Genomic DNA, 22,843 nt, shown 5'->3' with positions numbered 1-22,843 from the left:
TTGGGCAGTAAGGAATAAAAAGATTTTGCTGATAAACGGTGGGGAAGCTATGTGATCAAGGCATCACCAACCTGTATATCCAGGCAGAGTAAAGCAGCCATGTTTTGTTTTTGTTCACGTTTTTTTCTTTCTACTTTTTATTCTCCCTGATGATTTTGTTCCTTAAAAAAAGAAAAAAAAATAGTGCCATCAATCTGTAATCTTCAGGATAATTTCAGGTATGAGAGTGTCCTTGTGTGTTATACAGTATACTGTACTCAGCACTTGAAAATTCATAGCAAGTTCTTGCACTTGGCGAGTGCTATTAGGCATGCTATCATGGGCCATTGTTTTTAACTGAAATGTGTTTCAACCACTAACCTCCCAGGGGGCATCTGAGAGATTAAATCACTTGAGCGTGCTCAAACAAAGTGATGTAACACTGGAAAAGTGCCCGTGCTCACATGCTTTGCCCTTTAATGCACTCCTGCAGTGAAGCAGTATGCCATACTATAGGTAGAATAATTTTTGGTCAAACGCAAATGTGAACTTTTACATGCAAATCTTGATTGAATGCATAAGCCTGCTTAAAAGGAGCCTAAAAGAAGAATTGAACAGGGGTTCATATTATTATTAAAAATAAAATAAAGTGTATTATGCTCAAAATAGGAGCCTCCTCACAGACTAGGGATAACAGTGGAGTATTCCAGTAAACAGCTTGTTTTCAAATTGTAAATTGGAGTTTTATAACATTATATATACTGTATATATACTAGCCATCCCCCGCGGCTTCACCCGCGTATTAGTGAAACAGGATAGTGAGGAGGGCCCGGCCCAGCTCTCTACTCTTGACGTTACTCTTCACCCTCCCCTCGGCCTGCAGACTCTGTCTCGGATTAGTGCGAATATATCGCTCCTGCAAACGACCTATAATTCTTAGTGCGATGAGAGAAGTTGCAAAATCAACCGGAATGTTCAAGCAAATTATAGAAAAAAAAAAAGATCTAAATCCGTTAAGTAGTTCTCTCGTTCGCTAACTAAGCGGAGTTAAGGTTATGCCCCGAGGCAGAAACGTGAATGAGGAGGGCCCCGCAGCCCGATGAGTCTCTTTTGGATTCACGCTAATAAATCGGTACCGCAAGCGAACTATCATACTTAGCGCGATGAGAAAGTCGCAGAATCAACAGAATGTTCAAGCAAATTATAGAAAAAAAAAACGATCTAACTCTGTTAAGTAGTTCTCTCGTGAAAAGCAGACAGACATACAAATGGGTCTAAAAAACTTTAAGAAATTTCGCGCTTGGACCACGAAATTTTTAAAACCGTTTCTTAGCAAGTACTTAGTAGGATTGACTACTGCAATGCAGTGTTCACTGGATGTTCAAACTGTTCTTTATACAGCCTCCAGTTAATACAAAATGCGGCTGCAAAAATTATTACAAGAACAAGAAAATACGAACACATAACTCCAGTTCTTAAATCCTTACACTGGCTCCCGGTTAAGTTTAGGGCAGATTTCAAAATCCTTCTTTTAACATATAAAGCATTAAATGGCCGAGGTCCGGCTTACTTGTCTGAACTTATCATGACTTACAAACCAGAGCGCACATTAAGATCTCAAGATGCTGGTGTGCTTATGGTTCCAAGGATTAATAAAATAACAATGGGAGGTTGAGCTTTTAGTTACAGGGCCCCTAAACTGTGGAGTGGTCTGCCTGCTACTATAAGAGACGCCCCTTCGGTCTCAGCTTTTAAATCCTGGCTGAAGACTCACTACTTCAGTTTAGCATATCCTGACTAGAGCTGCTGATTAACTGTACAGACTGCATCTCTGTTGTTAGTCATTAGCACTAAAACATAAGTAACATGACAGTTAGAATCGGATACTAACCCTCACCTATTCTGTTTCTCTTCTCGGTACTCAAATGTGGCACTTGGTGCCACGGCCCACCTGCCAAGTTGTTTTGCCTGCCTAAGGTAAAGTCATCCCTGATGGAGGATCACAGGAATTGTGGGAAAGAGGGGTCCTTTCATCGGATTGGCTGGCCCAGCACTGTTTCAGCCGTAGAATGGCCAAATGGGGGAGGCAGCTTGATGGATGAGGTCTCCAGGAGTCTAAAATCATCTAAATCTTATTATGTGATATCATCTACTGTTAAATTCTGCTCCGTACTTCTAAAAAATTTTTTAATTTTTTATTGAGGATTTGTTCTGTTCTGTGTATTGTATTGTATTGACCCCCTTCTTTTGACACCCACTGCACGCCCAACCTACCTGGAAAGGGGTCTCTCTTTGAACTGCCTTTCCCAAGGTTTCTTCCATTTTTTCCCTACTAGGTTTTTTTTGGGAGTTTTTCCTTGTCTTCTTAGAGAGTCAAGGCTGGGGGGCTGTCAAGAGGCAGGGCCTGTTAAAGCCCATTGCGGCACTTCCTGTGTGATTTTTGGCTATACAAAAATAAACTGTATTGTATTGTATTGTACCTATGGACCAACGGTAACTTACATTCCAAATTTCAAGTCCCAAGTCTTTATGGTTCGGGAGATTTCATGTTGAGTCAATCAGTGGTATTTGGGTTTCACCGATTTCATGTTATTTGATCGGCCAATTCCGATACTGATTCCAAATTTTTCCCCCCTTTATCCCTTTAAAAGCTTGTTAAACTAAATTATTGCATAACCAGGTGCAAAGAAGCCTTATGTCTTATATTAAAGAGTATTTTTATAATTAAACTATAGACCACAGGTGTTAACTGTTCATTTTTTATTAACAAAATTAAATTCTGTAGGCTTATTCATCAGTTACCATAGAAATATAAAATACATAAAATTTTCTTAAACTACATGCTTTAACTAATAATAATATATATAAAAATATATATCCATAATACATATGGAATAAAAGAAAATAAAATCCTTCTCATAATTACAAGCTGTCATATTCTTTATTTTATTCTGTAATGTACCTATCTGAAACAAAGCTTAATTAAAAAAGGGTAGTGTGGAAAGCAAGGTGCGTACAGCCCCCCTAACCTAACCTGACACAGACAGGCAGAGACACAAGTGCAGCACACAACACATTTCTATTCAGAGTTGGGGGGCGCTTTTCCTTGCACCCCAAGTTACAGTAGAGTACCAAGCACTAAAGTACACTGCTCACAGTCCTTTTCTTCTCTTCACCTACCTTTCAGTCCTTCCACCTCCATTCCCTCTCTTCCTCCTCCCAACTCTGGCTCCCCAAATGGAGTGAGGCAGCTCCTTTTATTCAGCTCCTAGGAGCTCTCCAAGTGCTTCATCAGTGTTACCTGGAATCACTCCCAGATGTGATGAAAGTTCAAGGTAAAGCTCTGAAGTTCCTCCTGGCAGCTGTCACTCTCGTGCACATGGGAGGGAGCTAAAGGACCAAAATGAGAGTAATTCCACACCAGACCAGGGAGTGGCGGAGTGCACTGAGTCTTTATCTCACTTCTCTGTAGACTAGTTACGGGAAATTCCGCCTGGCCCTGATGATGTCACTTCCAATTCTGGCCCTAATGACGCCACTTCTGGTTCAGTCCCCAATGATGACATCACTGCCGGTTTCCCGCCCAGACGACATCACTTCCAGTTCAGGACCCAATGATGACGCCACTTCCTGTTCTGGCCCCTTTGATGACATCACTTCCTCTGCTTGCTTTCAAAACTGCCATTTTGACAATTTCAGATCAGTCCTGTTGTGGACTCTAATCTGTAATAAATTTATTCAGCCAATTTTGCAGCCAGGAAACCAATATATGGGTGGCTGCTCCAAACCATTTTGTGTCTCTTTGTCAAGTTTATGACACGACCCTCACGGAACCCAACAGGGCTGTACTAAACTCAAACTCCCAGCGTGCACTGCCGGAATCCGCGGTGCCACAGCCACCCAGGAAGGCTGCCCTCTAGCATCCAGAAGAAGGTAGTGTCCTGTGGATGCTCTCGGCTGGGTAATGGCCGTCACTGCCCATCACAGTAGTTAAATGTGAGGTTATATAGCGCCCTGAAGTGCGGAGTACAAGTCCAAGGAGGTTTTTCTCAAGCTTTATAACCCACTGATGATGCCTCATCTGGAGTACTGTGTGTGGTGTTGGTCTCCACGCTACAAAAAAGACAGGCTAGGCTGATTTCAGGGTTACTAGGGATGAATTATGAGGAAAGATTACAAGAGCTGAGCCTTTTCAGTTTAAGCAAAAGGAGATGAAGAGTTGACCTGATTAAAGTGTTTAAAATGATGACGTGAATTTCTCCGGTGGGTCGAGACTATTATTTTAAAATAATTTCTTCAAGAACAGAAGAACACAGTTGGAAACTTGTCAAGGGTAAATTTCACAAAAACGTTAGGAAGTTTTTCGTTACACAGAGAATGATAGACACTTAGAATAAGTGACCGAGTAGTGTGGCAGTCAGTAGGACTTTAGGGATTTTCAAAACTATCTGATGCTTATTTTAGAAGAATTAAGCGGGTAGGACTGGCAAGGTTTGTTGGCCTGAATGGCCTGTTCTCATCTAATGTTCTAGCCTGTAAGAGGACAAGCAGTCTAAAATATATGAACGTGCTTAGCTATTTAGCACCTTATATATATAAATAAAAGTGATTTAAAATCAATTCTAACGCTGGGGAGATATGCTCAGATTTTTTTCTTTCTAGTTACAATTCTTCCAAAATGCGGCCAGAAAAAAGGGGTGAGCTGTCAGGTGAGCATGCAATCACTTAACGTGACATGGCCAGCGATGTTCAGTCGTTTACAGTGATGTGATCCGGTGACAAGTTCAACAACTCAGTCGGCAAGCGTGACTTACGCTATGACTAGAAGTTGCTTAATGTGACATCAGCTTAAATCGTAGCTTTATTTCAAAAACAGAAAATTGGTTAGTAAAGATCAATATTTGAATAATTGCATCCCGCTGCTGCTTTGTAAGCTGCCGCACTAATGATGCCACCCGATGCGTCTCTCAAGGACACACCACTGGCCGCAGCAACAGGAACAGAAAACAACAGCTGGGCCAAAAATAAATGTAAAAAATGTTGCTAATGACACAGCAGTAAATCATAAAAGAAAAAAAAAACATATTATGAATCCTCATATTCAATAATTCAGAAAACTGCCCAGAATAACATTGAGGAAAATATGTATTTATAGACAAAAATGACAAAAGAGCTCAATCATAACATATTTACTTTCAAGAAGATGTACTGTGCCATTTTTTTAATGAACTAACACCTCTTAAACTGCTCACTGCCATGTGCAGAACTAAACTTTACAGAATGTACCCAGGTTGCACTGTGTATTTCTTGCCTATTACATTGTGGCCGGGGCAGGGAGTTGTTGTATTAAACTGATACTGATTAAAAATGACCTGCGCTCAACAGGATACTAAGAAAGACTGAACAGTCTTGTGGTCCTTGACCGGCCTGTAAATTTTGTGAACTTCAAACTACACAGCTGTGAAAGCTCAGCGGGGCATTCTGTAGAAATTATTGCACGAAGATTGGAGAAGTTATTGACGATGTTTAAAGGATATTGTGTGGCCTTTTTATTTTACTGCGTTACACTGAGAACATTTTTGCATTTGACTTGAAATGTTACTTAATAGTCTGTTAGTAACTGTGAGGCTGAAGCTGAGGAGGGGTACAGGAGAACAGATCTGTACATTGTGGACGCTAGGGGTCACTGTTGCCCGGTGACTCCCCACAGACAGACGTCTATATATATAATTCACTAAAGCAGCCGACCATGGGCAGGCAAGATGCAAGACAGAGCCCCGCCCACCAACAATTCACTAAGCAGCTGACCATGGGATACGCATGACAGAGCCACGCCCATGGCAGGCAAGACGCAAGACAGAGCCACGCCCACCAACAATTCACTAAGCAGCCGACCATGGGATACGCATGACAGAGCCACACCCATGGCAGGCAAGACGCAAGACAGAGCCACGCCCATAATTCACTAAGGCAGCCCAAGCAGCCGACCATGGGCAGGCAGAGAGAGACACACACACACACAGGCGCGTGAGAGAGACACACACACACACAGGCATGAGAGAGAGAGACACACACACACACAGGTGTGCGAGAGACAGACACACACACACGCATACACACACACAGGCATGCAAGAGAGAGACACACACACAGGCGTGCAAGAGAGACACGCACACACAGGGACGAGAGAGAGGCACACACACTGGCACGTGAGAGAGAGACACACACAGGCGTAAGAAAGAGAGAGAGACACACACACACAGGCTTGCGAGAGAGACACACACACACAGGCACAAGAGAGAGAGACACACACACACAGGCGTGAGAGAGAGACACACACACACACACACCGGCGTGTGAGAGAGAGGGCTGGACGCCTAAGGTAGAGAAGGCAGTTAAAGAATGCACTGGGCTTGATTTTGTTTTCACTTCTGTTTACAGCGATCAGTTCGTAGCGTGCATTGTTGTAATGTTACTTTTCTTGGTTGTTTATTAAATTACGGATTTTTCAAATGTTCATTTTTTTCCCTGTGCTTAAAACTCATTAAAAATAAAAGTGTTCTTACCGAGCAGTTCGTAGCGCTATAGCGCTTGCAGTGTTAAGTCTTCTCTGTTGTTCAAGGTTTTCTCAGTGTTATTCAATGTTTTTACATTGAGTTTACTATTACGCTGTGCATTCTGTGGTATACTCTTCTATCTATATATATAATTCACTAAGGCGGCCGACCATGGCAGGCAAGACGCAAGATAGAGCCAGTTTTCAGTCACAGACAATTGTATGTTGCTCTCTCCAGAGTTTCATCTTTACATTCACTCACAGTCGTATGCTCAAACCCACCCCATTTGGACAACTGTGTCTTTCAGGAAGTCTTCATACATCAATAAATAATTATGCGGCGCGGTTTGGCTAGTTTTTAATTATTTTTCTTAAATACAGTACTCAAAGCACCACACTCGCCACAATTCTCCAATACCAATAATTAATAATAATTCAACCAATAACAATCCTCCACTCCCAGCAGCTTCGTCACCCAACCTTTCAACTCCTGCTCAGCTTGCTGGGTCTCCAACAGTCCTTTATATATTCCATGACCCAGAAGTGTTTCTCCTCTTCTTCCGGGTCAAACACCACATCATCCTCCTCAAGCATCCCGGAAGTACTGTGGGCTTCCATCCTCGTGACACCGAACTACTTCCGGGTTGTAAGTACTTCCCTGCAGTAATCCGGGGTATATTTACCGTCCAGGGGAGCTGCCACCTAGCGTCCTGGGGGAGGCAGTGTCCTGGAAAGGCAGCCTTCCTCCACTCTTCCAGTTCGGGGACATCCCGGCCAGATTGAGCTGCCGGCCGTCTCTTACAACATATATCGTATAACGGAGCCTCTTTTCTCGACCAGGGTGGGGAGTCAGTTAGGTGATATCCTCCAGTAACTCTTATAATAAATGGCCAAGATGTGAAGCTGAGCCTGAGGAAGGGTCCAGGAGAGCAGTACTGTATAACGGAGCCAGTTAGGCGATATCCCCCAGAATATTTAGTTCACCAACAAGCACTAGGCAGGAGCCACCCTGGTTGAGAAGCAAAAATACCGAACTGTCATTAAATGGTTGTGTGTGTGTGTTGTGCTTGAATGATGACCTGTTCAGGGATGGCCGCTGCTTTAAAAGCTTCCCTTTTCCACAGAAAAAGCGATTATAAGGTGCTTCACAAAGCTGGCAGGAGTGCAGTTCAAAGCAACAAGGTGATGAAGTGCAGCACCAGAATTCATAAGTGATAAATCACAGGGAAATAAACGTCAAAGGTTAAACTGCAAACTGAACGCACTTAGAAGCAGACTGTCAGTGAGAACTACTGTATAGTCAGTATCGGTAAAGGTAGATGCCATAGACAATTCTTACCCCTAGCATTAATGCATATTTATTATTATTATTATTATTATTATTATTATTATTATTATTATTATTATTATTATTACCATGCTTATATTAACTTCACCTGTTTTGTTGTCTGGTACAAATCTTGTAATCGATATTAAACCCACTTCCTATTGTCAAAATGAGTTGAAATTTTGCACACTTGCTCACTTCCAATGACAATACATGAATCAATAATCAGTTTCACTAATAGATCAATTAATCCATGTTAATTAAGAAATTACATTTTCATATGAAGAATAGTTCAAGATTTCACCAATAGATGGCGCTAGAAATGGCTAGAAATATTATCCAATAGATGGCGTTAGTATCGGTTAGAGAAAAATTTTCAAGACTAAAACGTTGAAAATAATATATATATAAAAAAATACTTTTTAAAAACCATGGTTATATTAAGTTCAAAAGCATACTAAAAAGTAAAAAATAAGTCTCTCATACATCACTCATAAAATAAAAGCGTGGGTGCTTTTCATCAATCAACATTCAAAAAACACTTCTTAAAATCTTAAAAAGCGCCCACCTTTTATTTTACGAGTGATTTATTTACTTGAATTGTGACCGGATTGAGGAGCTACATTTAAAACTGCCATTGTAATATGTCTCTGGTGTGCACCTTGCGTTCAAATTGTGATTAAGTGTTGTCTTCCCTGTGCAATTCAGACCAGCTTTGCTCTTAAATCTTGTTTTAAAGGTGGTCACTACCCACATCTGATCACCCGAGTGTGGTCTGAGTCATCCAATCACAATTCAGTCTTAAGAGCATTTTGACCTGTAGGGGGTGTTGCAACACTCCAACTCCCCGACCCAACTCTATACACTCAAGTCCTGGGTGCAAATAAATGATTTATTTCGGAAATACCTCCAAACAGGTTTCTTAACACGGTTTGCAGAATCACAATTCTCTCAGTCTTCCTTTCTCTTGCTTCTCTTTTCTCTTTCTCCACTCCTCACAGGCTAGTTTTGGCCACTTCCACCCGACTCCAACTCTTCTGGTTGAGGCAGAGCACCTCCTTTTATGGTCCATGAGTACTTCTACTTCCAGGGCATTGCCCATAGGAAGCATTTCCAGGTCAGGCAGAAGCTCCTCACAGATCTCTAGAGTACCACTTTGGTACCACCCATGGAGCCCTGCAAGTATCTGTATGGGTATTGTATCCCAGGGTTGCTGCAATATGGGGGGTGGTAGCAGAGGCGGCCTTAGGGGTGTGCGGGGCCTAGGGCTAACCAACCTCACGTGGGGCCGGTTATGTCAAACGCTCTTACCGGTATGTATGAACTGTAAAAACTTTTGCGCGAATTTAATAAAAATAATGTTAACATACTGTTCTCCCCGTGTCTGCGTGGGTTTCCTCCGGGCGCTCCGGTTTCCTCCCTCAGTCCAAAGACATGCAGGTTAGGTGGATTGGCGATTCCAAATTGGCCCTAGTGTGTGCTTGGTGTGTGGGTGTGTTTGTGTGTGTCCTGCAGTGGGTTGGCACCCTGCCCAGGATTGTTTCCTGCCTTGTGCCCTGTGTTGGCTGGGATTGGCTCCAGCAGACCCCCGTGACCCTGTGTTCGGATTCAGCGGGTTAGAGAATGGATAGATGGATGGATGTTAACATACACCGGATTTTCTCATTACAGTATTCAGCTACATTTTTGCAGGAAAACACGCTGACTTTATCAAAATATAACGATATAATCTATTAAAAAAGTGCACTTCATAATTCATGACAATACCCCGACAGTGCGAAATGCGAAGCTGTGTCATGAGGAAATTAGCAGGGCCTCTTCTAGAAAAGTATCTAAATTGCAAGGATACTCTGAGTCTCGATATGCAGGATGTCATAGTCATAACTCACGTTAATGTCATGTCAGCCGGTTATCAATAGCGATACATGTTTTTGTGCATTAATATTCAGACTATGGAATGTTTTCAAAGATGTACATGTACGGAATTTGAACTTGAGGGATTTTAAAAGGGTTCCTCTTAGAAGCATCTCAAATATATATATACTGGAGAATATAACTTGACAAATCCACTCAAATGGGACACATGGACCTCAAAAGCGGGGCCCCCTTAGGTGCCCCACTTGCCACCCCCAAACAGCGCTCTTGGTTTGGGGAGTAAATAGCCCAAACTGGCGGCCTCCTCATGTTTCTCTGTTACAGTGACTTTCAGGCAAGGTAAGGGTCTTCAGCCCAGCCCTGTCAGGACACCAGCATATTGATTCTGAGGTTGCCAACCTCCTCACAGAGGCAGGGAGCAGCCTGCCTTTCTTCTTGGCCACTCAGTAAGGCCAGGTAAAGAATCATGCAACATCCCACCTGGGACGCTGGCCCATGCCTGCTGGCCATCACAGTATCTACACCTGGTTTCTTAATTTGGTCAAGCGGTATCCAATTATGATTTAAATACAGAAAACACATTAGTGCCTGGTACTGTATATAGGGGGCCACAGAGACTGTTACCATAAAGTATATGGGGGGGCCACAGAGAATGTTACCATAAAGTTCTCATGCAAAATGTCAGAAACAAAATGTGAACATCACTTGAGACACAACACAGTGTCACTGACAAGCATTCGAAGGATTCATCAAGTCTTCAGACCCCTTCACTTTGTTCATATTTTGTTATGTTGCAGCCTTATGCCAAAATTGTTTGAAATTAATTTTTCCCCTCATCAAGTAACACTCAATAACCCAGACTGACAATATGAAAACAGGATGTTAGAATTTTTGGCAAATTTGTTAAAAATGGAAAAAGTGAGATATCAGATTGACACACGTGTTTAGATCTTAGCTCAGGCGCATCCCGTTGTATTGCTTATCATTGTTTGAAGTCCACCTTTGGTGGGTCTGGCTGGAAATGATTAGGAGAGGCACACACCTGCCTATAGCAAGTCCCCCATGTGGACACAGTGGATCAAAGCAAAAGCCAAGCCATGAGGTCAAACAAACAACAACATTTATTTCTTAACACGCTTTCATACTTTGATGTAGCTCTAAGTGCATTACAAGATGAAGAAAGAAATAAGAAAAAATATAAAAATAAATTTAGGCAATACTAATTAACTAATTATAATGTAAGGTTTGATGGCCAGCGAGGACAGAAAAAAACAAAAAAAAAAAAACCCCGAAGGCTGGAGTAAAAAACGAAATCTGCAAGGGTTCTGAGGCCACGAGACCACCCAGCCCCCTCTAGGCATTCTGCTTAACATAAATGTGAATTTCCCCTTGGGATTAATAAAGTATCTATCTATCTACAGTGCATCCGGAAAGTATTCACAGTGCATCACTTTTTTCCACATTTTGTTATGTTACAGTCTTATTCCAAAATGAATTAAATTCATTTTTTTCTTCAGAATTCTACACACAACACCCCATAATGACAACGTGAAAAAAGTTTACTTGAGATTTTTGCAAATCACTCTGTCAGAGCTCCAGAGGTCCTCTGTGGAGAGAGGAGAACCTTCCAGAAGGACAACCATCTCTGTAGCAATCCACCAATCAGGCCTGTATGGTAGAGTGGCCAGACGGAAGCCACTCCTTAGTAAAGGGCACATGGCAGCCCACCTGGAGTTTGCCAAAAGGCACCTGAAGGACTCTCAGACCATGAGAAAGAAAATTCTCTGGTCTGATGAGACAAAGATTGAACTCTTTGGTGTGAATGCCAGGCGTCACGTTTGGAGGAAACCAGGCACCGCTCATCACCAGGACAATACCATCCATACAGTGAAGCATGGTGGTGGCAGCATCATGCTGTGGGGATGGTTTTCAGCGGCAGGAACTGGGAGACTAGTCAGGATAAAGGGAAAGATGACTGCAGCAATGTACAGAGACATCCTGGATGAAAACCTGCTCCAGAGCGCTCTTCACCTCAGACTGGGGCGACGGTTCATCTCTCAGCAGGGTAACGACCCTAAGCACACAGCCAAGATATCAAAGGAGTGGCTTCAGGACAACTCTGTGAATGTCCTTGAGTGGCCCAGCCAGAGCCCAGACTTGAATCTGATTGAACATCTCTGGAGAGATCTTAAAATGGCTGTGCATCGACGCTTCCCATCCAACCTGATGGAGCTTGAGAGGTGCTGCAAAGAGGAATGGGCGAAACTGGCCAAGGATAGGTGTGCCAAGCTTGTGGCATCATATTCAACAAGACTTGAGCCTGTAATTGCTGCCAAAGGTGCATCGACAAAGTATTGAGCAAAGGCTGTGAATACTTATGGACATGGGATTTCTCAGTTTTATTATTTTTAATAAATTTGCAAAAACCTCAAGTAAACTTTTTTCATGTTGTCATTATGGTGTGTTGTGTGTAGAATTCTGAGGAAAAAAATGAATTTAATCCATTTTGGAATAAGGCTGTAACATAACAAAATGTGGAAAAAGTGATGTGCTGTGAATAGATATCTATCTATCTATCTATCTATCTATCTATCTATCTATCTATCTATCTATCTATCTATCTATCTATCTATCTATCTATCTATCTATCTATCTATCTATCTATCTATCTATCTATCTATCTATCTATCTATCTATCTATCTATCTATCTAAAAGATCTCAGTCAGTCCTCATGGTTTTCAGGCTTCACGTGGAAGAATTAGATGATGATGGTCATATGGACCTCTGGCCTTCAATCCATCAACGTAAGTCAACTACAACAGCTAAGTCCTCATAAAGGGGTACATTTAAGTTCCAAACCTCCCATTGCATATTCAAGTCTAACATTTTCATTTCCAATATGTAACCTTACATTTACTTACATTAAATTTCCTCTAACTAAGCTTGTACGCTGTCCGAGTCCCTCTGTAACGATTCATCAGGTTTCAGATTATCTGCCAATCCACCGAGCTTGGTATCATCTGCAAACATGACCAGCCTGTTATTTATATTTGTATCCAAATGATTTATGTATATTAAAAATAGCAGTGGCCCCTACACTGACCCCGGAGGTACACCACTCTTAACATCGTCCAATTCTGATTCGGTTCCTCGCACCATCACCCTCTGATTCCAATGTTTCAGCCAATCCTGCACCCATCTATGCACCAAACCTTGAACACTTCTTTTAATTTGATGACCAACCTCTCATGTGGCACCTTATCAAAAGCTTTCTGAAAATCAAGATAAATTATACCTTTTGCTCCACACTGATTGCATCCTTTTGTTACTTCCTCATAGAATTCCATCATATTAGTAAAACACGACCTCCCTCGTCTGAAGCCATGCTGACTTTTCCCTAAAAGTCCTGTGTCTGCCATGTGTTGCTTGATCTTCTCTTTAATAATTGCTCCCAATAATTTACCTGTGAGACACGTTAAGCCCACTGACCTATAGTTAGCAGTTTTTTAAAGTGCTCCACCATATTAGCCTGGTGAATTTCTATCGGTCAGCTATTGCAGATTTTAGGTGCATAACAGCAGAAGGCCGCCTCACCACTTCTTTTAAGTTTAGCTCTTGGAATTCTAAGCAGACACTCATTTGAAGATGTAAGGTTACGATTTGGAGTGTAAGGTGTCAGACATTCCGAAATATAAGATGGAGCAGATTATTTAAGGCTTTGTAAACCATAAGCAGTATTTCAAAGTCAATTCTAAATGGCACAGGTAACCAGTGTAGTGACATCAATACTGGAGTGATCTACTCGGATTTTCACAGATTTTTCACAGGATTTTCAATGCGTGTGGAGCTCAGAAACAGGACTGTCCTGACCACCTGTCCTTTTCTTCAGATTCACATTTAGAGACCAAGACTATATTTACAAACTCTACTTCTCTTCATTGTATATCTGTCTTATACAAGTGTTCACATTATTTGTTTTACATGTAGAATTTATTCAATAATATTCTTATCTAATTTTAATGTGTTTTTAATTTTCTTCTAACTATTACTTTGACGTCTTGTAAAGCATTATGAGCTCCGTCCTTTATGAAATGAAGTACATAAATTGTTGTTGTAGAGACAGGTTTGTGTCTTTTAGCCTGTGGTCACTGATCTCGCCAAAAAAATTCATGCTGCATTGAAGGTTTCCAAGAGCACAGTGGCCTCCTTAGTTCATAAATTGAAGAATTTGGTAGCAACCATAACTCTACTTGGAGATGGCCACCTGGAAAAATTGTGCAATCGTGGGGCAAGGACCATAGTGACAGAAGTGACAAGGAACCCGACGGTTACCCTGGCTGAGCTCGGCAGAACCTGTCTGGAGATGGGAAAAGCTTTTAGAAAACAACCATCTCTGCAACTCTCTCTGGGCTTTATGACAATGTGACCAGACAGAATCCTCTCCTCAGTAAAAGGCACATGGGAGTCCACCTGGAGTTTGCAAAAAGACACAGAAAGGACTCTAAAATTGTGAGAAGCATTATGAGATTCTCTGGTCTATTGAAACCAATATTAGTGTCATGTCTGGAGGAAAGCAGGCCCCACTGCATGATACCATTCCAAAGGTGAAGCATGGTGGTGGCAGCATCATGCTGTGCGGTTCTTATTCAGCTGCACGGACTGGAAGACTAAACAGGATTGAGGTTGTACTGCTCCCTGAGCTGGTACGATTATAACATGCGCTACCGTCCTAGAGTAAAGAAATGATCCAGGGCGTGTGCAGCCAACACTACTTTCCTACTAGACCACCTCAATTACAAAAGCACACCAGCAAAAGCAAAGTTGAGTTATTAAAGAATTGTTATTATCCCGTAAAATTCACCTGATTTTTTCCAGAGAGTTGAGTAGCTTTCCTTCTTGTTGTGTTTTGGTGGCGTCTGCTTCTCTTTTGGCTCTGGCGCTCTCTTCCCATACTTTGCCGATTTATATTTGGGTGACTTCTCCCCTTACAGTTTGTTTGTCCTTGCCATTGGCCAGCCTTGCACATTTAGCCATTCCGTCCTTAACAGGTCTAGGGTAACGTGCCAACTGCCAGTGACACCCACACATATTAATGACAAGGTAAAGCCGAACAGAACAAAGTACGGAGATATCTTGTTGTTGCACACCTTAGACTGGGCAAAAGGTTCACTTTCCAAGAGGACAGTGACCCTACGCGCAAAGTAAATATGGCACAAGAATGGCTTAGGTTCAACTCTGAAAAATGTCCTTAAGCTGCCCAGCCAATGCCCGGACTTAAACCAAATCGAATATGCCTAGAAAAATTTGAAAATAGCTGTCCACTGACGGTCTCCATCCATCCTGACAGAACTTGAGAGGATCTGCAGGGAGGAATGGCAGAAAAATCTTCAAATCCAGGGGTGTGAAGTTTGTTACCTCAAACCAAAGAAAACTCCAGGCTGGAATCTCAGGCCAAAGGGGCTAAGTTCTGACTAAAGGCTCTGAGTATTTGTGTCAATTGGATATTTTAGTTTAGTTTCTTCGGTGTTAGCACAATGGTGCAGCATAAAAAATGTGAAAAGGCGAAGAAGTCTAAATATTTTATAAATCCACTCTATGAAGAAAGCTCCAAAGAGATGGAAATTTGAAGCTACTGGAAATAGGCTTCCACCTACTATCGGGTTAATAACTCCATTCATTATACTTTTCATTATTTTTTTTCCTTCAGTTTTTCATGTAGTGTTATATGACACTTAACAAAAGGGTTTCATTATGAAGGTGGCAGCTTGTTGACTAGATAGCTCTTGACATATCACAAAGTTATTTAAGGTTCCTGATGCCTCAGATTTTATTTATTGCCTGACTCATACCGTACGTGATAGGGTAGTGCACCTCAATGGCTGCCTTGTGTTTAGCGTTACCATAAAAGATTCCGGCCCACACGACACTGCCTTGGAGTAAGCTAGGGGTCTTGAACTCCAGTCCTGCAGCGCAACTGTCTCTGTAGGTTTTCATTCTATCTTTTTTCTTAATTAGTAACCATTTTCTGATGCTAATTATCTTCTTTTGTCTTAATTTCAATTGACTTGCTATTTAAAACTCATATCCCTTAATTGTCTCTTTTTTCCTTAATTAGCAGCCAAACGATAATGAGATACCAAACAAGCCAACATGTGACCTGCTAACCTGTGTCCATCATACAATATCTGAACACAAAGCAAGGTGAAGGTCTCGGGGATGTTGATCTGCTAAGGTCCGCAAAACATTTCAACGTTGTTCTTAGAAAAATGAAAATGAACTGTTTTGAAAATGTCTGCTGTGGCACAATGAGAGTACCAACAAGCTGTGGAATAAAATAACAGAGTTAATTAACAGCAAGAATCGGCTTCTTATTAAGAAACTGGTTGGAGTTTGAGGCCCCGACTTAGCTGACCATCTGTTATCTCACTTCACATGTCAGTTTGGATGCCAAATGAAGCAATTCTGAGGACTGAATCTTAAAAAACATGACAAATAAAATGAAGGGAAAAGGACTTAATTAGCAGCAAAAACTGGTCACTAATTAAGAAAAGGGTTAAAATGAAAACCTGAAGCCACCACAGCGCGCCAGAGTTAAAGACCCCTGGAGTAAATAATTTGAGAATGACTGAGCACCACTTAAAAGGAAAATAAACACCTTAATGATTATATACTAATATTTTGTTCACGTTTTCACATTTGTGATATTAAGAAAAATGTGCATAAATCTGTGAATTAAACTGGGAACAATTAAAATAGTTGGGGTAATAACCTGGCATAACCCCATTTCTTTTAAATATATAAAGAACCAAAAATTTAATTTCACAGATTTCTGTAGGACATTTTGTTTTAGTTTATATTTTTCACACGTAGCCCTTTTTGTGTGAATTTGCAATTGATTTCAGAGTTTTCTACCCCTGGGATTTTGACAATGAAATTAGTTTTTCACTTTAGAGTTTAGTTTTGTTGTTGTGAAATATTTTTAGAATGTGTCCACTGCCATTTTTGAGCTCCCATGTCTTCTGAGATGGTAAGCTATACATTCGCAACACGACGGAATCAAAGTTCCACTGTGTGGTCGTATTCTCGTCCAAGTTCTCGGATTCAATAAAGATCAAGTCCTTGCTGTTGCCTTTGTTTAATAACCTGCTGGCTAAATACCTTTTATTTTTGATTTACAGTGGAACCTCGGCTTGCGAGCATAATTCGTTCCGGAAACGTGCTCGCAATCCAAAGCACACGTATATCAAAGTGAATTTCTCCATAAGAAATAATGGAAACTCAGATGATTCATTCCACAACCCAAAACTATTCATATAAAAATGATTAATACAAAATATTAAGTAAAAATACATAAAACAAATTAACCTGCACTTTACCTTTAAAAAGAATCATGGCTGGTTGTGAGTGAGTTTCTAAACTCTTGTGGGATTCCACCCAACAGGACGACACGTGGAAGAGTGTCCCAAAGCAATCGCAGTCTCCCAGCGCTGTAGCAGTTCGGCGTAAAAGCGAATCTGAAAAGATTGCGGACATGATATAAGCGCCCGCCATCGCTGGGTGATACAAGGAACAAGGGACATTATAAATGCGCAGGGCACAGTACTACTTGGCCACAACCCTGCCTGACTGCTGTGTCTGTGTATAGGAGAGCGGCAGATCCCGCTACAATAAATAACCACGCTGTTGCTGTTTCAAGCTGAATAAAGCTGGTGTTGCTAAAGTACTGAGACTCAACTTCGTGTTTTGGGGTGCAAGATGGAGACTCGCACGTCACAGCGCACACACACACACACACACACACACACACACACACACGATGCTGTAGTAAACAGTATACGCGCGTACTGATGTTGACTATATGAGTGAGGCACGCCAACTCAGATGGAGAATAGGAAACGATTGCCCACAATCCCGCAGAGAAGAGAGAGAGAGAAGAACCATCAGCTCAGTTGTGATCACATGACGCTCAGCAGACAAAGCGTATACATACTACTCGTATTGCAAGACCTCGCTCGTTTATCAAGTCAAAATTTATTAAAAATTTTAGATCGTCTTGCAAAACACTCGTAAACTGAGGTTCCACTGTATTCTTATTCTTGTCTTATTATTTGGTGTTGGTTGCTGTATTCCTGATCTCCTGATATTCGACCCGTTTTTGTACTTTGATCACGTCTTTTCTGCTGGTTACCTTACAAAATCTTTCATGCCTTCCTACAAAGCACGACATACTCTCTCTATGTAATTCTCACATCCCAAATGCTAACAGGTTTCTAAACAATGTCTGCGATGCCAGGTTGCTCATCACTGGCATATTCCTCTTTAACCTGTGACCTCAATAGTCATGAACCGAGGATGGTCTAGTGCAATGAGGATATGTAACAAGCAAAGGTTGCTGCCAACAATACATGGAGTAGCATACAAATTAAAGTGTGGTGCTTCCTTTTTTTATCTCTCCATATATAAAGCTATAAAATGTCCATCTGTCCGGTGTACATTCTCATTCATAATGTCATCTGGTGCCTACAAGAGGGTGGTAACTGCCAATGAACAAAGGCAAGTGGCCAATGTAAGACAGTTAACCATGCCGCGTATTTCTGTATGCCTGGGCGTCATATTCTCTGGTGTCCAAAACAGCACTGGAATGTCCATTGACAAAAGGTGGCAAGAAGCACAAAGAAAGAGGGATGAAAGGGCTGGAATGTGCAATAAACAAAGGCAATAAGACTCAGAAAGAAAAACAGACGTAAAAGCTAGAATGTCCAATGAACAAAGGCAAGAAGATGCCCAAAGAAAGAGGGATGTAATGTGTATCTGGTGAACAGTAGACAATGAGGTCGAAACAGACGGACTTACCATTGTACCTTTTAATAAATAGACATTTCACTATGCTAGTAAATAAATAATATGATAAAAAGAGCATCTCTGTGGAGGTTAAAATCCCAAGAAATCAATAATCCAATAAATAGTTTAACGCTAAGGTTTAAAACAAAACTTGAGCCCCAGTGCATCCATCCACATCCACATCTCTTCTGCTCACCCATAGGGTCTGCTCAGATGGCAGGAGACGCACACTGGAAAGCATGGTCAATCATCACTGGAACGCGTCCCCTTGTCCATCCTTCAGCATCCGAGGGGACCCCATATGTCTTGATTTCTTGTCTCATTGCTATCTCTGGGACCTCATTTTTGTTACTCCTGCTACTCTATTATGAACGCTACCACTGGAGCACTACTGCTCTGCACGGGGCTTCTTACTGACCTCCATGTCTCCTTTCCACTACAATGCCTCCTCCCTTTATACAATGATTGTCTTCTAGTTGATTCACCTCTGTCCTCTCCTCCAATCTCTTTTCTCATTCTCGCTCTTCTCTACCAGGCTCCTTTTATACCTTGTGGGCACAGCTGCTCCGCCTGACAACTTAGAGAATGTCAGTGGAGAACAGCTGAAGTGATTATTCCTGCACTTAACAGGCAATCAGCTCACCATCCCATTGAACACCCCATGAAGTGCCCCCATACCCATAAGCCTGAAAACTAAAACACACACTGCCACGGACCCCCAATGTGCTTCACCGCAATGTCCTAATGCTTCAAGAGGCCTTTTTGTTGGGACAAGTAGGTTGGTGTCTGGTGTTCTACTTCTGGGAGTTGCACCTTATGGTACCTGAAGAAAGGACAAACCCTGTAAACATTATCATTCTGAGATGCCCACCATTTCTGTTGTCCCATTAAATTTCCCCAATTAAGAGTAAGTCTATAGTTGCAGGAAGGAGTGATGGGGATTTCTAGAGTTTGTTTTGTTGTCAGATTGTGCTTGAGATTTAAAATGAACACACGTCTCGCTATGATATGGTTGTGGCAGCGAATCAAAGCTGTCTGTTTTAAGCACTTTTATCCTGCAGCAGCAGCACTTTATCTAAGATAACAGCAATTCTTTTTTTTTTTTGGTTTGTTTCTTTACAGTTCCCCCAAAGATATGCGAAATCTCTCCCAACGTTGTGGTTAACGAAGGCAGCAACGTGACACTCTTCTGTCAGGCGAAAGGCAAACCAGAGCCATCCATTTTTTGGAGACATATAACTCCATCAGGTGAGTAGGAATCCTATGCTAATAACGTTTACCCACAACCCACCATAATTCATGCTGCTTCTTTAAATTGCTTTTATATTGTATTTTGAAAGTCAATGTCAGTCTAGATGTGCAGATATACCACAAGAAAGAAAACGTTTTCTCAAAAATCAAGAAAGAGAAGTCACATTCCTCGAGTTCAGCTGTCTGTTGCAGTGAAGGACAGGCATTAGATCATGAGACAGTTTAAGAATGCAAATGGTAAAAATATTGTTTTCTACTAACACTAACTGACAAATTCTTATCTGGTTACCATAACCTATAAATTAATCTGATTTATGTATTTAATAATGGTAACCAGATTTATTTTTCCATTATTAAAGAATATAGCTGCTGCCATGAGATTCCCAAGGGTTGCTAGGTCCTCTGGTGAGGCATCTTTAATGGTTGTTATACAGGGCTGATTCTTAATAAATCAATATTTTATACTGGACCTTTATTCAAAAATATAGTTAAATGAATGCAATATATAATACATATTAATACAGAAGGAGTTGAATTGGTTTGCTCAGAGCTGTGCAGAGAATTGAAAAGAATTGGAACTTTGAGATAGGTGGCTGAAGCCCAACTCTGTTAGTTTAGACCTGCTTTCCTGCTAAAAGTAGGACACCTCACAATTAGGATGCCATGTTATATAGTTACAAAGCAGAAATGCTATACTTCTGTATGTTTTGAGAGTATTTCTACTTTACTCAAGTATTCAATTTTCTGCCTACTTTTACTTCACTGCTGTACTTTACTTTGCCGGACATGTTTGTTGCTGTAATAATATACTAAACGTGGCACGGGGTAGCACTGCTGCCTTGCAGAAATGAGACCAGGGTTCACATGCTGCGTGGAGTTTGCATGTTCCCCATGTGTCTGCATGGGTTTCCTCCCACTGACCAAAGGTGAGTTAGCGATGCTACATTGACCTGTGTGAGTGTGTGTGTGTGACTGATGCCCCATCCAGGGTTTGTTCCTGCCTTGCCCCTCATGCTTGCGGTGACTGGCACTAGTTTCTCCATCTGGATCAGCAGGTTTTGAAAATGGATGGATATAAAATATGGAGAGATCCTACAGTACGTTGAATTGTACTGTGTTATACCTGGGGACACACCTGCCAACACAGACTGGTGGAGACACAAGTGCAGCACACAACACACTTTTGTTTGCACACTTGCAGCACTCTTTCCTTGCCCCCCAAAGCACAACATAATAGAAAGTACCAAACAGCACAATACACGGCCCTTTTGTCTTCATCTCTCTCTCTCTCGCAAACTTCGTCCACCTCCACCAACTCATGAGTATTGGCGGCTGGCTCCTTTTAAAGGACTCCAGGTGTCCAACGAGTTTCTTCTGCCACCCCCAAAAGTGCTGTCAAACAGGACTCAAATGTCCAGGCACCACCTGATGGAGGCCGCGGGCCCCAGCAAAGTTGAGCTTCCATGCTCCAAACCTGTGACTCCGTGGCAAGCCAGGGGGGCTGCCTTCTAGCATTCTGGGGGAGATAATGTCCTAAATAAGCTCTCTTCCCAAGTCCTTCCATTACTGAGGCATCCTGGCCGGCTGTCCACCACAGTACTTAAGTATACTTAATATCAGATACTTTTATACTTCTACTTGAGTAGTCTTCACATGGGCAAATTTTCCTTTTACGTGAGTAACTTTTCAGTAAGGCATCTCTACTGTACTTGTACCCAAGTATGGCTGCTGAGCACTTCACACAACGCTGGCACGATGGAAAAACGGTCACCAGCCCACCAATACGAAACAAGTCCAAAGTAATAGTTGAAAATTTAGACAAACAGATGGAAATCAAAATGCGTGATCATTGGCAAAACAGTAATAAGGTGACTGTAAAAAACAGAAGGATGTCCAAGATGGACAGGGTCTTGTATTGAGTTTGTTAAGACAAAGGAATAAGCAAAATTTCAGTTTTACAAGAAAACATTTTATCTTTTAATCAAAATATGAACCAGAATTAGAAGTCATAACTAGAATTATTCTTTCCAAGGCCTTATAATTGGCTTGAGCACAAGCCTCTTGTGGGGTTTGGATTACCAGATGTCCCATAATTCCCAGGACAGTCACACTTTCCTTACCCGATGTTTGTGTCCTAATTTATTTAGAAGGAGCAGGCTGAGGACGCATCCATCCGACATCCTTGCAAATTTAAAAGTAACCGAGGGGCTTGAGTGTCTCTTGCTGGACCCTAGAACCTGCCCATCCGGTCGTAATCCTTCCGATGAGCTTAACATTGGACCTGAGAGTCCAGACCTCGAGAATTTAGTAATTTTTGAATTTCACTAATTCTCACTACTAGCGATGATTGTTTTAATTTGACGACATTTTTATTTTGGTGGGTTGGCAGTTGAATACGTTCACCAGATTGTTTCCTAAGAAGTTGCCTTTTCGTCTGGCTAAGGCAAAGATTCTTTTTTGCCAGTGCCCCATAATGCTTTGAAAGGCCAGTGTAGTTATAACAGAGCTGTAGAGCTGTAGAAGGGGATGCCAGTACCCGATCTGCGCTACCTGCCCAATTTGTGTTGCGCACGTGCAGAGCATTCACGTGTGTGTACTGCAAGGCATACTCCACCTCACACGTTCTGCTTCATGCACATCTGGAACTCCAGCAGGATTTACATCCCACATGGCTTTAGCCTCCTTAGGGTTATGTTTACTCTCTGAAAAATGAAACAAAAATATATATTTAATTTTGTTTTCAGTAAGAAAAAATATTATTATTTGTAACAGAAACATGTAAATAACAAAACATCAATACAAATTCAGTAGGAAAAGTACGTCAAGTGTCCACTGCTGTACTGATGAAGATTCAATACGTGTCCTTCATGAAACAGTCACCATCATGCATTGTACTCATGACAGTGGCAGCGTGTTTCTTTGCATACTATTCTTATAATATTTTTTCTGCTGCTTGCGCATAAGAGTGTAGAATGGCAGTGCCTGATGCTTTGTGTTATTGCAGACCATCACG

The 22,843-nt window shown here is 41.6% G+C and overlaps 1 protein-coding gene across 1 annotated transcript in view; it reads left to right on the top strand.

The window, feature by feature from the left end:
* Nucleotides 1-22,843, top strand: part of negr1 (neuronal growth regulator 1) — a 782,727-nt gene that overhangs the window by 524,278 nt on the left and 235,606 nt on the right. Inside the window, exon 3 of the mRNA XM_028812146.2 lies at nucleotides 19,702-19,827. Coding sequence (XP_028667979.1) covers nucleotides 19,702-19,827 — 126 coding nt within the window. The remainder of the gene's footprint in view (nucleotides 1-19,701; nucleotides 19,828-22,843) is intronic.

This window comes from Erpetoichthys calabaricus, chromosome 10 (assembly GCF_900747795.2).
Source record: "Erpetoichthys calabaricus chromosome 10, fErpCal1.3, whole genome shotgun sequence".
NCBI classification, from domain to species: domain Eukaryota; kingdom Metazoa; phylum Chordata; class Cladistia; order Polypteriformes; family Polypteridae; genus Erpetoichthys; species Erpetoichthys calabaricus.
The sequence above is the reverse complement of the archived record's forward strand: the minus strand, read 5'-3'. Positions and strand labels throughout refer to the sequence as shown.